Source organism: Artibeus jamaicensis, unplaced genomic scaffold (assembly GCF_021234435.1).
Source record: "Artibeus jamaicensis isolate MK-2021 breed Jamaican fruit bat unplaced genomic scaffold, CSHL_Jam_final contig_866, whole genome shotgun sequence".
In the NCBI taxonomy this organism is placed as follows: domain Eukaryota; kingdom Metazoa; phylum Chordata; class Mammalia; order Chiroptera; family Phyllostomidae; genus Artibeus; species Artibeus jamaicensis.
The window spans coordinates 465070-482332 of NW_026521994.1; the positions used below are offsets into that span (position 1 = coordinate 465070).

The 17263-nt window shown below is 54.9% G+C and overlaps 1 protein-coding gene across 8 annotated transcripts; it reads right to left on the minus strand.

The window, feature by feature from the left end:
* Positions 1 to 1446: 1446 nt before the first annotated feature.
* Positions 1447 to 14966, minus strand: TAL1 (TAL bHLH transcription factor 1, erythroid differentiation factor). Of its 8 annotated transcripts, none has more exons than XM_037132693.2 (5): positions 14813 to 14966; positions 11812 to 11968; positions 7882 to 8328; positions 6478 to 6572; positions 1447 to 2762 (listed from the first exon to the last, which is right to left on the minus strand). In XM_037132693.2, exons 3-5 carry the CDS (start codon positions 8325 to 8327, stop codon positions 2308 to 2310), a joined length of 996 nt encoding a protein of 331 aa, XP_036988588.2. In that variant the 5' UTR covers position 8328; positions 11812 to 11968; positions 14813 to 14966; the 3' UTR covers positions 1447 to 2307. The 8 variants fall into 8 exon arrangements, with proteins under 8 accessions (XP_036988588.2, XP_053529425.1, XP_036988591.2 ...); XM_053673450.1 differs by lacking the exon at positions 14813 to 14966 and adding an exon at positions 14567 to 14789; XM_037132696.2 differs by lacking the exon at positions 14813 to 14966 and adding an exon at positions 13604 to 14544.
* Positions 14967 to 17263: the final 2297 nt, after the last annotated feature.

A 17263-nucleotide genomic window follows, 5' to 3' on the forward strand; every position in this document is an offset into this window, starting at 1 on the left:
AGGTAGACTTGCCCACTGCCTAGCTCCTGGACTCAGGGTGGGAACCCCCGCTGCAAGACTGCCGTTGTGGGCAGCGGGGTTCTTTGTGGTCTCAGGATTCTACTTTCATGGTTCCAGTCAGCCCCCACCAGAGCCCTAGGAGACGGGGAAGCCAGGGTGTGAATGAGAAATTGGCACTGAAAGAGACCATTTGTCCAGGCCACCCTAGTAGTCTGAGAGAAGAGGGAGGCAGGAGCTGAGCCCCCAGTAGAATGTGTGATCCGTCTCTTAAAACCCATGCACCCATCCACACTGCAGCCCCCAGTCAGAGAAACCCACCGGGAAGTACACACACAGCCTTAGGACAGGCACTCTGTCTTCAGGCAGACGGGATTTCTCACAGGAGCTTCCAAGTACCGGAAAGGAACCATTCCTAATATTCACTAACATGATTTTTGGGGGCTGACATGGGACAGACAGTGAGAGTGCTACAGGGTTAACCATGGTGCTCCCATCCCCACGCACTGGACCTCACGACTTAGGAGGAGAGGGAGTGGGGGCGGGGATCATGTGGCTGTACTAGGCTGCACTCGAGGCCCCCGCACGGTGAGGGCCAGCCCTGAGCGGAAACCCAAAACATGTGGGACCTTTCCCAACCGCTGCAGTGCTGGTCCACACTGCCATGGGCAGGGCCGGGCCATCGGATCTTTCCCCTCTGACCTCAAAGGCAGAGCCTGGCTGAGGGCGGCTGGGGTGGCTTGAGGGTACAATGACGGGTGTGCAGGCCTTGTTTGCAGTTTGTTCCATGGGCTTGAAATGCAAGTCACAGGCAGGCCTCACCTTAAGAAAACCATGTCCCATCACTTGGATTGACACAGAAGGTCAAGGAGGGGGCAGTGGTCCACTCTGCAAAAGGATTCTTCACTTAGAAAAAGACTTGCAGTAGTATTCTTTGAAAGATGAAGGATAAAGATTTGACTTACAAAAATGTCATGTACAGCTTTTGGAGGGGGCCACTCCTATTGCATTAAGCCAGCCTCCCGCATACATCTGTGATGACTGAAAGTGACACAGTCGAGGGTGTTTAAGCTTCTGCTAAGTGAATATGTGCATCTGTGAGTCCCAGCTAAGGCCTGGTTTTGGACTGGCTTCCCTGTGTCCTACAAGTGAGACTGGATCCTGGCTAATATCAAGACCTAAAGATCCCACCAATCACTAAAGTCAGAAAAAGTCCCAAGTGCCGGGGGGGGGGGAAACCCCACATGCCAGGGTGCATCCTAGGACAGTTTGTGCTCATTTCGGTTCAGAACGCCAACCAGGACCATTAGCTAACAGACATCCTGCAGCAGGGAGGTTCCTCTGAGCATCTTGGACAATGCACAGACAGGGCCCCCATCAACTGCTGGCCCCAGCACATGCCCACCAGCACACTGGCATTTGCTCACTGCAGAAACAGGGATGTGTAGCTGAGAACAGAGGCAGGTAGCTCTTGAGACACAACCGGCCTTTGAAGCCCATGTGCCCCAAATAGCACTTGTTCAATTTCATCTGATCACTTTTCCCTTCTCTGCCATTACACAAAGCCCAAAGGGCATGCCTACAGCTGCAGACTTGGTCCCCACAGCCACAAGAATTGGGAAGGCAGGTCTCAGTGGGGAGAAAGTAAAGCTTCAATCCTCAGGGCAAGAAGTAAGGGCCACTTGGTTTTCTGACCCTCTGGCCCAAGTAGTCGGGAGCAGGTGGTCCACTGGCCGTCTTTTTCAACCAGGCCCTGAAGAAGGCACCTCGAGGCTGTGACTCTGCAGCAGTTGGCAAGCTGGATGGACCAACGTGGGCCTGGGTGAAGATGAGGCTCAAGAAATGGGCAGCTATTGGGTACCTATATACTTGGACAGTGTGGCCACAAAAGCCACACAGCCAGCTTGGGAGGGGCTAAAGGCAAGGCAGAGGCTGCTGAATACCTCAGGTGAGAGCTGACAACCCCAGGTCTCAGGAAAGACAGGGCTTCCAAGCTCCAGGCCAAAAGCAGTACTGCTCAAGCCTCTTACTTGAGAAGTCTTAAGATTTGGGGAAGGGAGAAGACCGTGCCGTCTTCATAAAAAGTACCTACCACTTTGCTCCACTTTTCTGTTCTCCTACTGAGGTGGGAAATGAAAAAGCCAGCCCCAGGGGCAGTGTGGGCTTCCCAAAGTTCAGGCATCAAGGAAAGCTCATCAAGTCCATTGCCCTACTTCAGAGCTGCCTAATCTTCATCCACCTGCCCAGAAGCCCACAGTCCCAGCGGCCTGAGGGCACCTTCCTGGCTGGCCCAGGATGGCCCCAGACCCATCACCGAGGGCCGGCTCCATCAGTGGCAGGCAGCATGGCAGGATGGAGGCTGCGGGCTGTGTGCTTGGGTGCAGGCTCTTCTGTGTAGCTGTCTGGGCTGGCCACCCCATCCAGGGAGCTGCCACAGCTGGAGTTGGGGGACAGCACATCCTGTAGGAGGTCGTCTGGAGGTGCACCACCGCCTCCTCCCACACCCCCTCCACCAGCCCCCACCACGGGGTCCTTGCCAGGCTTGGCCCGCTGGGTGCCCTCCTCCTCCTGGTCATTGAGCAGCTTGGCCAGGAAGTTGATGTACTTCATGGCCAGGCGGAGGATCTCATTCTTGCTGAGCTTCTTGTCTGGGGGGTGCGTGGGAATCAGCTTGCGGAGCTCAGCGAAGGCCCCGTTCACATTCTGCTGTCGCCATCGTTCCCGGCTGTTGGTGAAGATGCGCCTGACGACTTTGGTATGGGGACCTGGAGGGCACAAGGGCAGGGTTAGGAGAATGAATTTGGAATCTCCCAAACATCTTCTGCTGAAGGGAAGGGGGAAAAAACATCCTTTGGGAAACTTGGGAAACCCAGAATGCCTTCTTTCCAATTACTTAGAAAACTCTTACTCACCCTTCAAAACCCAGTACATCTGTTTCCTCTTCTCCGAGGACTCCTCTCACTCCCTCCAAAGAGATCTAACCAACTGCCACAGCCCTAACATCCCTGAGTCTCCATTACTCTTGATCGTTGCTGTATGCTCCTGTGCTTCTCTCCCTCTCTCTCTCTCTCTCTCTCTCTCTCTCTCTCTCTCTCTCTTTATCTCTGGGAAGTAAGACATTTGAGGACGGGGCTGCTTTTCATTCATTCATTCATTCATTCACTCACTCATTCATTCATGTGTTCACTAACTCACTGGTACCAAGAGGCCATATTACACTAGTTATGAAGACAAACTCTGGAGCCAAATTTTCTGGGTTCAATTCCTGAGTACTACTCACTAGATAGTGACTTTGAGCAATTTACTCAAACCCTCTCTGCCTTAGCTCCATCATCTGTAAAATGGAGATAATACTAGTCACTCAAGTGTAGGATTATCACATGGATCTAACAACTAACACGGGCAAAGACTTTAGAACAATGCCCATCTCAGACTAAACATTTGTAAATCAATGTTAGCTATTATTATCTGTGCATCAATTATTTCCTAAGAACCAGGCACTAAGGAATAATGGTGAACAAAACAGACAGAGTGGCTGTCCTCCTGGACCTTACATTTTAATGGGAATGACAGATGATGAATAAGTAATAAACAGATAACAAACAGACAGGAGACTGAATGCAAATAAACGATGGAAGGGAACTACTAGATTTAGCTGAGTTGGTTGAGGATGGCCTGTTGGAGGAGGTAAGGTAAGAACTTAAGCTGAAGAAGAGCCAGCCAGGCACGGAAAGACAAAATGGCATGTGCAAAGGCCCTGAAAAAGAACTGAAAGCAGCCTGCCTGGGATCATTGTGCATGAGATCAGAGGAGGCTCAGTCCAGTTCCACAGGGCCCTGCAGTAAGGTGTGAGGATTTTATTCAAAGGGTGATGAAAAGCACAGCATAAGGATTTAGTAAACAACTGATCATGCTGGCAGCTAGGAGACTGGAGGAGAAAGCAGAGACCAAAGGGAAAAGGACTTACACTGTGGGCTCTCTCCCCCAGGAGAGGAGTGGAAAGACAGCCATGCACAGGCTCGGCCTGAGGCTGTAGGCAAGCATCTGAGGGCTGCCTCAGTCTACCCATGTCTACAATACATTGATTACAGACTGAATCAATATTCACTGGCATTCATGTGCTAAGACTTGCAGAGCAGTGGCATGTATCCAGTGTGAGTGTATCTAGCACGTATGATATACAAAGCACTGTGTTACATCCAGACCTGACCAGGATTCCCAAAGCCAGGGAAAATAGAGGTGAGCCCTGCTAGTGCTTCCAAGCTCTGGGCTGGGGTGGCCACTTCCCTCCCCATCACAGAGCTGGGCTCCCAGCAGTCTTCAGGAAGCTCTACATATGGAAGGAATTGCCAGTACTGGCATATTTGTTTGTCCTCTTCCTATGACCCCTGGAACCAGACCTCAATATGTGGAAACTTGGGTAGGGGAGAAGAAGAAAGGAAAAACCAAGACATCCCCTGAGACCCACTTCTCATTTCACAGCTAAGGGAGCCAGGACAGAGAAAATCTTGCCCCCAAGGTCAGTCTGTGACCCAGCTCCTCCATGCCAACACTTCCTGCTTGATCGTCTCTCCTACATGTGTGCACGTGCACTCACACACATGTTTTCCTGGGAAAGATCACTCGGCCCCTGCCACGGTGCCTCTGAAGCTGTCCTTCCAAACCCCAACAGGCCCCAGCCCAGCTGACTGTTTGCCAAAGGGCAGACCCAAGCTAGGAAAAACACAGCACACCTGCTAAGTAGCCCTACCCTCGGTGCCTCAGATAACTTGCTGTTCTCTGCCTCCAGGCCAGACAATGGGGAGTCCCTCAGTTGTGACTAGGGAGAACCAGCCCCTGCTCCATGACTCATGGTAGCTGATCTTGAGGGAGCTCCTATATGAGGAGGAGAGGGGAGCTTTGTGACTGCTGTCACAGGTAGAGCTAGACAGGCTCCAGAAGGAACACCTACCCTGGGCCAGTCACTAAAAACACTTTACCCCATTGTACACTTTCAGTAATGTGAGGAAGCTGTTACACCCCTCACTTTACAGATGAGCAAACCAAGGCCCAGAGAAGTTCAGCAACAGAAACCACATCGAGTCCTGACTTTAGACCTTGCATTAGTTCCACTACTATGCATTCTTTTTGGTTAAATTTCTGATTCAAAGTCAGTGGGCTTATCCTGCACCCATGTGCCCTCCCCTTCACCATCATTTCTGTCTATTCTTCTGTAGCTCCTCCCCAGAGAACTACCCACCTCTCCTCACTCTCCTGCCTGAGTCTATCCATCCTGTATGACCTCTGTTTCTCTCTGGCTGGCCACTGAATAGATGCTCAGTAAATATTGGTAACATTATGAGTAATGGCTTCCCTAACCCTCCTGCACTCCCTGCAAACCCTTACGCCCTTCCCATCTCCTTCCTCTCTTCTGTGCCTATTTCTGTTGCTTCTACTCTTCATAGAAAATACCTCTTGCCTGGGGAAGTTCAGGGCTGGTCTTGCCTACTTCCTGTTTGGTACACTCACCTCCCCTCTCTAACCTAACATCACTGACACCCTACCACCCTTCCCTCTTGGCCTGACATCCATGTTGCCCCAAACTGGTTGGATCTTTTGAGGTTTGTTCCTTGTCTAGACTCTATCCCTTTTCTCCAGAAGACTACAGAGAGGTCCCCTCCAAAAGCTCCAGCTCAATGCACATCCCTCCCACCTGTCCTTTGCATGAATCCCAGCCTGGCTTCAAGGCCTCAAGTGTATTTCCTTCAGGAGTCCAGGCCCAGCACTGGGAGCTCCAGGGATTCCCTCCACACCCCTCAGGTCTGAAGAGCTTACTCTCCTGGCCTCCTGGTGCTGGGCCTCATCTCCTACATCAGGTCATCCTTGGGAAGAGGGAAGGGGTCTTCAAATTATCTACTCATTCAACCTCTTCCCTCAAGTTCAGGGCCAAAGACTACTCAGACAGTACATAATAGCTGGAGGCCCTTCTGGGGAAGCAAAGGGGCAGTGTAGAATCTATGATGTCAAGAAGGGAACTTCAGGTCTCTGTCCTGAGTGTGGAACAAGGGACAAGAAAGCCCCACAAAGTAGGGACTTAGAAAGAATTGCACCATGAATGTGCAATTCCAGGCAAGGAGAAGACTCCAGACTCCAAAGAGGTCTTAAAAAGAAGTGCAGCAGGAATCCTTGAGGGTTAGTGCTTAGTTTAGGGGCAACCTGTGTTTCTGTCCTCCCCCAGGATCTTTGCTAAGCATAGGAACAGAGCTATAGTGGAGACCGCAATGGACCCTAAGAAGTGTGGGCTAAAGGCCACAATGTATCTTCGCTCCCATGTCCCCTCTTCCTTAGTACCCACTCAGTTACAAACTTCCAGCATTTGGGGGTTCCGAGGTAGCCTACCCATCCACGTGAGACACCTAGGAGTAGTCCCCATGCCCCCTCCTTCAAGGGATCTAACCAGCACGAGAGGCAAATAACAAAGGTGGGGACAGACAGACTCACCATCAGTAATCTCCATCTCATAAGGGGAGGGTCTCCTCTTCACTCGGTTGTTGGTGGCAAACATAGAGAAGGCATCTGGTTCCCCAAAGAACCCACTGTGGGAAGGAGCAGGCAAATCACAAGATCACACGTAGGGTGGGGGTGAGGCAGAGGCTCCTTCGCAATCCCTCTGCATGTCCTTGAACCTCCCACCCCTGGAAAAACAGGGGCAGCCCTGGTCCCCTCACACCTGAATTGGGGATAGGAGCACGAAACACACACACAGGCGTACACAGAATGCTCCCACCCTCTCTCCGTGGTGAAACAAGCAAGGGGTGGTAGGGTCACATACCCACACACCCCTACACACACACACACACACGCACACACAATCAGAAGTGAACATATGGAACAGACACAAAAAATGAACACACACCCCACAAATAGTCATACTCCCTTCCCCCAATACAATCACATAATCTATAACCTCCACTCTCAAACAGGTGCTCACACCCGTAGACGTGACCTTCTCACTCGGTGCTGTGCAACTCTAGCACCACAAAAGAGCACACTGTCCCCTCCCCACAACACCCCACTTCCACCCTGGTCCCAAGGGGCCTGTGGACAGACAGACAACAGACAGGAAACCCTAACCCCACATGGCTGCCATGCCCCCTCCGTCACCCATCTGGGGCTTTCTATAGCTGTTTTCTGGAGTCTCCTGCAGACTCTTGGAATGACCCACACTCTGCATCCCTGCCTCATCCCCCTGTCCCCACCCCAACCCCACCACCATCTCTTCACCAGCTTCTCTGGCCTTGGCAGGGAAGTGGACACCCTCACACCAAGGGGTGGAAAAGCTTGGGGCCAGAGACCACAGCTGGGGACAGAGGGGCTAGACAGAAGAGGAAGTGTTCCACTCCCAAGGCAGGGCCTGGATCAGAGATTTTGGGTGCAGAGGAGAGGGCCTGTTTCCAACCACCCTCAGACACTTCTCTCTTACCTGTCCCGAGAGGGCGGCTGCTTCCAGAAGGACTCACAGTGGAGCACATTCAGACACACTCTTGCCTGGTACTCACATTCAAGAAACTCCCTCCTGGAGTCCCTTACCCCGAAACCACAGGACTCACCCTGCTTCTGCGCGCCCACGGCCACAGGCCTGCACTCCGCCTTCGCGGCTCCCCCACCCCCGGGCGCGCTGCAGTCACAGGGCATCCCACATCTGCCCGCGCCGGCCCACGCACACGCTCCCACACACGCTCACAGCGAGCTCCTTTCTCACTTGCACACGGGGACCCCAGCTTCTAGGCTTTGACGCCCATGAGTTTAGAACACCCCTTCTCTTCCTGAGCTCCAGTCAGGCAGCCCACGAAGAGCAGACGCCGGTGACCGCCCGCCCGCAGCGCCCTCCCTCCGGGCGCTTACCTGCCGAGGGTCGCCAGCGGCTGGCTCAGGCTGTAGAGCAGCGTGCGGCCGGGGCCGGCCGGGGCCGCCAGCGCGGGCGGGCTCAGCTGCACCATCCGGCCGTCCCCGGTCAGCTCGGCGGGTGCCGGAGCGGGCGCGGGCGCCGGGGCGGGCCCCGGAGGTCTGCACAGCTCGGTGGTCGGCACCCGGTGGCGCGCTTCGGCCGCGGCGGCGTCGCGGCCCTTTAAGTCTCGCACGGCGCCGCCCCCACCCGCGGGGCCGCCCCCCGGGCCGCCGCGCGCTCCCAGCTCGATCACCGGGGGCTCGGCTGGGGTAGCGCGGCTCGTCTCCTTGGCGACGCCGTTCAGCAGGACCAGGTGCGGGGGGGCCATGCGGGCCTCGGCCGCCTCCCGTCCCTCCAGCGGGGGGTCACTGCGTGCCGCCTCGCTGGGCGGCTGCTCCGTCATCCTGCCGGCAGACAGACAAACAAGCGGACGCCCGCTCTAAAAACCAACCCCAATCCACTGACGTGGGTGGGGTAAGGGGGTTAAGGCAGAAGGAGAAACTCACGCACCGAGACGTGAGAAAAGGCGACAAACTTAGAGCCACATCGACACACACTGGCCCTCTGGGCCTAAAGCCCAAGCAGGGCTGGGGAAGCTGGGATGGGTGGGGGAACTCTGGTTTGGGAAAAGAGGGAAGGGTGCCCGAGAGACACTGAGACCGAGGCCGAAAGGACAGACAGAAAGGGCCGACAGACACCGTGGAAGAAAAGGAATACAGCGTCGGAAGACAAACAGAAGAGGGGAAAGGAGGAAGGAAATGTAGAAAGAGGCGAGAGAGAAATATCACCACCACCACCCAGTCCCCCTTCTCAAGCCGCAGGGGAAGAGGAGGGAGCAAATCCCCGACCGAGTTGCTCCCGCCCCTCTTTTGGTTTTGGCGGGGAATCTGTCCCGAGGAGGTGGGGGCTTTAAGAACCTCTCAGCGATACCGCCTCCAGCCTACCGCCGTACACACACCTAGAAACCTGGTGGGTTGCAAGCAGGGAGATTAAGGAATGGAGGCTACAGGACTTGGGGTCCCCTCTCCTGGAGCTGCCAGAGAACCAGCACCCCTTTCAACATGTATTCGCCCGCGTCGGGGTGTCTGTCTACACTAAGCAGGCCCACGTTGTATTCTGTGCAGTCGCTGAAAACCCCAGCCACCCTCTGCCCCCACCGAGACGGTAGATGAAACATCTGGAAGGGAAGATAAAAATCCTGGCCCTACTTCCCTGCACGCTCCACCCTCTCTGCTCACCTGCACTCAGAGGTGAGGTGGGGTCTGGAAGGGTGGGCCGGCTGAGGCCGTCAGGAGCCGGAATATTTAAAGGGTGCCCCTGAGGTTACTGGGGTCTGGCCTCCCACCCGAACGTGGGAAGGGGTGTCATAAAGGCCCTTGCACCCTTCCAGCACTCCCCTCCCGCCGTTCTGCCTTGGCCACGTCCTCTGGGAAATACCTCCTCATGCATTTAAAAGCACTGAGCGACAGCTCAAGTAAACATTGTTATTGACTTGAAGACTGGGCCTTGCCCCAAGTCCTACTGATCTGTGGAACTCTGGTCTCATTCTGCCTACACTCTCCTCCATATACGCAATCCCATGTACATCCCTGGAGCCAAGGACACTCCTCTCCTCCACAACCATACTCCAGGATGACCACAGAGGCTCCCCTGCCCCACGAGCAGTTTCTCCCATCACCCTGCTTCAATGCCAGTGGAGCCAGGCCCCATCTAGAGCTAAAACAAAAACAAAACAAAAAAAACGTGAAACTCTAGGCCCAGAGGTTGGAGATGCTTGTAAGGTGTTTTATTTAAAAAACAAACAAACCAAATTCAGCAGGCTTCATAAGCTGTTCAAAATAAGTTTCCCGTTTTCAGAATTCTATAATTGGGTTATTTTGTAGCAGAAAATAAATACACGACTATCCAATTCACCCCCAACCAGAGTCCATCTAATCATTCGCGGCAGCCATTGAGCTCGATTCTGCCACTGCAGTGCTCAAGACGGAGGCGGCCTGGGCGCCATCCTCCCAGACGAGAAGAGAGACTGGATGGACTTTCTGAAACCTCTTCTTAAGCTCAGCTCAGTTGCCACGAGACACACAAGCCCACAGAGAATCACCATTCAGGCTGTGCTCCTTCCCTGGGTCTGCCAACCCTGAGGCCGGGCCCAGGAACAACAGAATCCACCGAGACCGGGTGCATATGAGCTGCAAAGGCAGTGGGTCCACAACACTTCCCTGGAAGCGAGTTCATGATTATGGCGGAAACAATAGATCTGTATCCACAGAATGGGACTGACAAGATAGTGCGGCCACTAGAAATGTGCCCAAGGAATACCTGCAGGCCCTCCTGGTTCCTCTGCAGCAGTGAAATGCACCAGAATATACTATTCTGCATCGAAACACACACGCCCCAAGGTGCTGGCTCCCTACCTTACTGTCCCAACGCGTGCTGCGCCCAGTGACACGTGCTTCAGCCCCAGTTTCTAACCGAGAGACAGACGGCATGCACTGCAACCGGACTGAGCTCAGGCTCTCCTTATGACACATTTATACCCTCTGATTAATCCCAGGGCTCCCCCAACCGAGCGTAGGAGCAGATCCTGGAGGAGTAAGGGGAGTACATATTCCATATAAGTTGTCTGTGGCCCCAAATCCTCTGCCAGAGACCTATAAATATCTGTATCTCCCAGGCTCCCTGTGGGAAACCTAGGATTGGTCCCCAGGGCCTGTGGCAGACCACTCCCTGCCTGGCCCTCCCCGGAACTCAGGAAAACCAAGCGGGTTCTTCTGCAACCCGCATCACCCAGGCCAGAAACCCGTGCCCCAGAGAATGCCACGGGAGACTCACAAACACCTCGCGTTGTCGGTTTTCAGGAACTAACCGCATCACTTGGCTTCGTTTAAGATTACTAAAGGGAAAGCCTGAATGATTTTCGTTTATTTGTTTTTATTTGGGAAAGATGAGGGAAGGGAGAGAAGGTTTCAAACTGAATGGCATTAGCGAATTCGACGATTACAATTCATCTGTCTTTGTGCAGCCAAAACCCAGCTCCCAGCACCCGACACCGGATTTTCACTTTTGTTGCGAGCGGCCAGAACGTTTCCGTGAGCCCGAACAAGTCCGGGGACCCGGGAGCTTTGAGGGGGTGGAGGTGGCGTCGGGTGTCAGGCAGCTCCCAATTCTGCAACGAAGAGTTTCTTACACTAAATGAGCCCCCGGGGTGCCTGGGGCTACAGCCACCGCCCCAGACCCGGCTTCCAGACCTCCCAGTGCACTCACACCCGCACACCCTGGGGGAGCGCCAAGTACGCTCGCTCGAGACCCCGCAGTGCCAGTGAACAGAACCACTTCCCCCTGCTGCTAGGGGAGTGAGGGGAGCTCCGGCGCCGCACCCTAGGCCTGCAGCCCCGGCCAGGGCCCACCCGAGTCGGGAGGGCCCTCTCTAGCCAGGATGGCTGAGGCCTTCTTCCTGCTGCCAGGTCCTCTGGCGCCGGCGGCCCGCGCCACCCGGACGCAGCCTCCCCCGAGTTGGGAGCCTTGGGCAACGTCCACGGAACCGATGGGAGCGCCCTGCGGGACTAAGGTCCTGGTTTTATTAGTTGTAAAATAAATAAATAAATAAATAAATAAATAAATAAATAAATAAATAGCTTCTGTTTTGGGGTTTTTTTTTGATTGTTTGTTTTTTAACCAAGGGTAGAAAACGGGAAGGGCCCTGCTGGAAGCCACGGAGGGCAAGGTCAGGGCGCTGTCAGATGCCGGACACCCAGCTCCAGGTTCGCCCTCCCCTCCTCCCGGTTCCCCGGCCCCACTGTCCTCTGTCCTGAGCCTCCCCCACCCAGGCCGGAACCCAAGGCCTTCTCGGACACAGTTTCCACGGAGAACGTTCCCCCCAAACTCACCTGGGGCATAGTTAGAGAGGCCGACCCCCTGCACAGGATCTCCACTCCGCCGCCGGACACCGGCGGGAGCCCAGGTCCAGGTCGCGGACGCCGGTCTTTGCTTCCCCGGGTCTGGCCGAGAGACCGGCAGTTAGGCCGCGGCGTGGTCCTGGGCGGTCTGCCGCGCCCAGACCGAGTTTCCAGGAAAGATGGGGGTGGAGAGAAAAAGGGAGGCGAGAGGGAGGGAGGGAGAGAAATGGGGGTCAGTGGCTGGGAATTACCTCACGTCCTCGCCGGCGAGCCCAGGGGAGTCGAGAGCCGCTTTCCGCCCCCCCGCCTGCAGGTGTCCGCAGCCTCCCCCAGCCCATAGAAAGACCCTACACCTGACCAATCAGGAATAGCGACCCAGTCCGGCCAAGACAACAGCCCCGACGCAGTCCTCCCGAAACGCTTGCGGACCCTCAAAGCAGGACGTCCGTCTCCGCGAGGCCGACTGTGCGCTCTCAGCACCGCGTGTGGACGAGGCCGGCTCGGCAGCCGTCAGGCCGGACCAGAGGCCGCAGCGCACGGTCGCCCGCAGCCCGGCCTCGGTGTGTGTGTGGGGGGGGGGGGGGGGGGGGCTCGTGTGGAACGTGTGTCAGAAAAGGGGAATCCAGTCTTCAGACCGTGGTCCGTGGAGCAGAACCTCCGAGCCCTCCGTTCTCTCCGTGCCCCCCACCTGCCCATCCCCAGCCCAAAGCGAAACCAGAACGCAATTCAAAGACTGCTTTCGCGCAGGAATGGAGTCGTAACCTCAGGGATCCCGGAGGAGGAGGGGTGGTGGTGGTGGTATCTGATCTACCCAGGACCGTTTTTTCTTCCCATTGATTAAGAAAAAGGGGGGGGGGGAGAAGAAGAAGAAGGAAGGGAGGAAACGAGGACAGAAAAAGACTTTAATTTGGGCATGGCTGCAGGACGCAGTGTGCAGATGGTGTTGTATTGAGTTGTAAACCTGAAACCTATATGGTTTTACTAACCAATGCCACCCTAATAAATTCAATTTTAGGAAAAGAAAGGAAGGAAGGCGATCACCAGTGCCTCAACCGTCTCTACACAACGAATTTCGATTTCTCAGTGTTCAGAACGGCAAGGAAGGGGAGAATTCTAATAATTCCTCGCAGCGATAAATGAGGCAAAGAGGAGGGCGAAAACAAACCCACTGTTGCTTTCCAGCGTGTAGGGGTAGCAAGATTTAATTTGCTCCCCCCCCCCTTCGGAAGGTTTTGTTTATATCTTCCAGCCTATATAGGGTCACTCATGGAGATTTTGGATTAATTGCAAACCTTTTTGCCCCGATTTTGGTGGAAATACAGGAATAATTACTCCCTGAGGTTTCAGTTCAATGCGGGAGATTTTCTTTCTCTTCTAATCCACAGGGCAGAGGGGTGGAAAGAAGAGGAATCCGCTCATTCCCGGTGTCTTACGTCGGGACTCGCTTTTTGCTGTGTGACCAGTCCCTTTCTCCCCCAACCCTAAATCCAGGAACTTAAATTAAAAAAAAAAGAGAGCGAGAGAGCTGCTGTTGGGGGGTTGGGGGGTTGGGAGGGAGCCTCCCGGCTTTGTTATGGGTCCACAGGAGCTAAAAGGAAAAAGCCGCTTTACTTCTGGACGATTATTTTAATTAATAAGACAATGGCGAGGACATTAGCAACCACTGTAGCTGGAAAACAAAACCCTTTCCTTCGGACCTGAGGCAGCACTGACCTCGTCCTTTCAAGCCCGGCCCGGGTCAGCGGTACGGCGGGTGCCCGACCCTGGCGGGAAGGTCGCTTACCCGGGAGGGGTGGGGAAGTGTTCCTTGGAGGTGATCCCGAGGGCCCCCACCTGAGGCTCGAGGCTTGGAGAATGCGCGCATTGTCTTTTCCGGGCTCTACCGCGGCCCCCCGCGGTAGTGCGCACGAAACCGACCGGGACAAACGCCGAAGCGCGGCGGGGACCCAAGCCCGCAGCTACTCGCAGGGAGGCGAGGACCTGGGCGGGCGCTGCTCAGCTTGGAGCGTGGAAGAGCCTCCCACGCATCAGCAAATCCCCAAAACGCGGAGGCACAGACTGGCCTCCGGACAGAGCAGCCACCGATCGACCTCCGGCTGTCCATCCACGCCAACAGTGGCTTCCGAATACCTCGTAAGGTGGAATAAAATGTGAAATCCTTCTCCCCGCTCCCAGGCAGCCCCCTCAACTAGCGCCTCCACCTCTCTCACGCGTTCCCTGCTGCTGGCCAGCGGTGTGCAAATGCACTTCGAAAGGACACAAGCACACAGTCACACAATCCAGGGGACAGGACCACACACTGCCCAGCCCCGTGGCAGGGAGACAGCCCCACTCTGCCCCACAAACCGACGTGGTCGGACCCGTTCATTGTCCACTATAACACAACGAAATCAGTCCAGCGCAGTCGCTCGTGGACACACAACTCCACCTAGTCTAGATTACACACGCCCAACACAAGAACGGGACCACCCAGACAAAATCTCAAAGGCCGCACAGTCCACACACAGACCAAGACCCGTGTCAAGAGGCCAAACTAACGTCATTATAGGCAATGATGAAAACGCAGAAGAGCCACCGAGATCTCGAATCCACACACCCAAACCGCGCGAACACCACCCCACTCGGACGCACACCCGATCGCCAACAGCACCACACTCGGGAGAAGCCCACGCTGCCCGCCGCCGACACACGCGCCCTCACAGTCCCACCGCACGCACACAACCACGAAGAAAGAATGGAAACCAACCACCGCCTCGCGCGTTTCTGTATATTGCGTAAGGAAAAGGGGAAGGAAGGAAGAGAGTCTCTGAGACGGGAGGGGCGGCGGCGGCGAGCGCGACGGCGTCCGTGGAAAATGCCCCCCATCTAAAGAAGCCCAGGGAAGAGGAGCGCAGAGCTCTCCGGAGAGCAGAGAAACGAGAGGGAGGAAATGGACGGGGACTCCCAGGAGGCCGCAGGTGGCTTCCCCACAGAAAAAGGCCAGAATGCTCACGTTTTGCAGCTACGGGGGGACGCGTGTGGCCATGCTGAGGCCTGGGCCTCTGTGCGGGGGGCCTCCCCCGCGCCCGCCCCCGCGCGCTCGCGCAGCGCCCCCGGCTGCTCCGCCGACTCGCTCTAATCCCGCGCACGTTCCAGGCCTCGTTAGCATGGGCCGCGGCGCGCCCGGGCGGTGTGCGCCGCGGAGATAAGGCACCGCCGCGGGTTCGCTCGCCCTCGATAAGCGCCTCGGCCATTATGGGCCAAATGATTCATTTTAATTTGGCAATTTCACCGGAGGGAGTGAGGACTGGCTGCGTGGGGCTGGGACCGGCTCCGGAATGCGCCTCACGGAAAGTCGGACGTTCTGTCTAGGACCCGAAGGGTCGGGCCCCATTTCTGATCTCGAGGCCTCTCGGAAAAAAAGCAGGCTCCCGGGCTTTCCAGACGCCTTCCGTCAGCGACTCCCCTCCCAGTGCTCCGTCCCTGCCTCTGAAGCCCGGGACACCGAAACCATCACTCCTCACCCTTTCTTGCAGCCCCATTTTACTCTCTCCCCAGTGTCCGAGACACCCCGATTTCGCGGGGCAGCTACTCCCTGAAATCCCACCTGTTCCAGCCTCCCCTCTTCCCTTTCCACCCTCCCCCCCACCCCTCCCCGCTCTTTTCTGCTCTAAAATGCAGCCTGCTGGCCAGGAACGACACGGGCTGCGCTCGCACCCAGGGCTCTATGGAGGCAGAACTGGTGCCAGTGGAGAGATGAAAATGTCCATTCTACTGCGTTTCACGCAAAGCCCAGAGCCCAGGAATATCCCTCATCCCATAATATTTCAAACGTTTTAATCTTGCTCCTGAAGCACGGTTCTAAGCACTCTACAAACAACTCATTTAGTTCTTCTAAACAATCCTAAAAGGCTGGTGCTAGATGAGAAAACCGAGGCACAGGGAATAATAGTGACTTTTCCAATGTACCATATCTAGTGAGTGGTGGAGCAGGGGTTTGAAGCAAATTGTGCAGAGTCCTCTCCAGAGCCCAGCTGACGAAGAAGGACAGCTGGGGCCTGGGCGTGGAGGAAGATCTGGGCTTCACTGGTTGAAGGGAACAGGATCTGTACTGTGGGGTAGAAAGCTGGGTTCAGGGAGGTGTAGGGAACTGGAGCTCAGCCCCCGGAGGGTATCCGGGTTCTTTCTTTTATGGTGGAGTGATAATAGCACAGGTTCAAATCTTACAAGTCCCTTAGCCTTGAACCTCAGTTTCTTTGTCTGTGAAAGGTAATGCCCACCTCACAGAGTGGTTGCAAGGATTGAATAGAATGATCTTTAAAAAGTGATGGCGAGGACAGTAATCTATGAAATCTCACCCAGCCCAGAGCCCAGATTACATCATAGGCACTTGTATGAGAGTTCTAGCTGGTATTACAGAGAAAGAAATTAAGGCACAGAGAGATGTGACTTGGCCAAGCTTGAAACGGCCTCGGCACAAAAACCAAGACCCAAACTCAAGTATTCACTTCCCAATCTACAGCTGAACCCACAATGCCTGGCCGCTTTCTATTTCCGGAACCTCTGGTTTTGAGCTCCTTTTGGGAGCTGAGAACTAGGGAAAAGGCCTTTGCCTGATCACAGACTGAGTCCCAGTGGAGGACTGAGCCCAGAGTGCGGCTGCGGTCTGAATGGTCTGAGTGCCGGCTCGCCCCTGGCTATCCAGACAGCTCCCCATGAAGACTCGGTTCATTCAGCGCAGCCTGTCTGTCCCCCCTGTTCCTCTTGCGCTCTTGGTGGAAGTCAGGGTGTCATGTGGGTAAAGGTTACTTTTACAGAACCCCACGCAGGAAGGGCCATCCATGTCCTGAGAAAAAGAGTGCAATTCCACAAGGCCTCCCCTGGCCCGGCTACACCCACTGCGGAGAGGGGACGCTGGGGAGTGGCTTCTGTGATTTGCTCGGCCCCACTTCTCTCACCCGTAGCTGCAGCCTTGCCTCTTCTACAGCTGTGAACTCTAACTCTCCTTCCACTGCGTCTTAGCTTCTGCTGGTCCTCTCCTCGCATCCATCCTTCCAGATTCACCTGATGCCACTTCCTGCCTGAAGCCTTCCTGCGAGGGGCTGGCTTTCCTCTCTCCCTGTTCTGGTCTCCAGTGCCTTTGCTTGGCTGTATCACCTCACATTGGGTTGGCCAAACACTTCATTTGTTGTTTTCCATAAGACGTGTCTAGTAGTGCTTAACGGTCTTTAACTTCATTGGAAATAATTTTGTTAGATTGTATTGCGACAGCTGTCATATCAGTGTGTGTTTTTTTAAATCAACATTGACGAATTTTTCTGTAGCTATTTTAATATTGAAGGTGGAAGAAAATAAGCAACATTTGCAGCATATTATGCCTTTGTTATTTTATGAAAGGTATACACGCAACTGAAATACAAAAGAAGGTTAGTGCAGTGTATGCAGAAGCCGCAGTGACTGATTG

Excerpts from the sequence above, each read along its gene's own strand:
- TAL1 (XM_037132699.2), bottom strand. The coding sequence starts at position 8,327 with ATGACGGAGCAGCCGCCCAGCGAGGCGGCACGCAGTGACCCCCCGCTG. Across the intron at positions 6,573-7,881 it reads CCGCTGGCGACCCTCGGCAG|TGGGTTCTTTGGGGAACCAG; the intron begins GTAAGCGCCCGG and ends TCCTTCCCACAG. Across the intron at positions 2,763-6,477 it reads TGAGATGGAGATTACTGATG|GTCCCCATACCAAAGTCGTC; the intron begins GTGAGTCTGTCT and ends TGTGCCCTCCAG.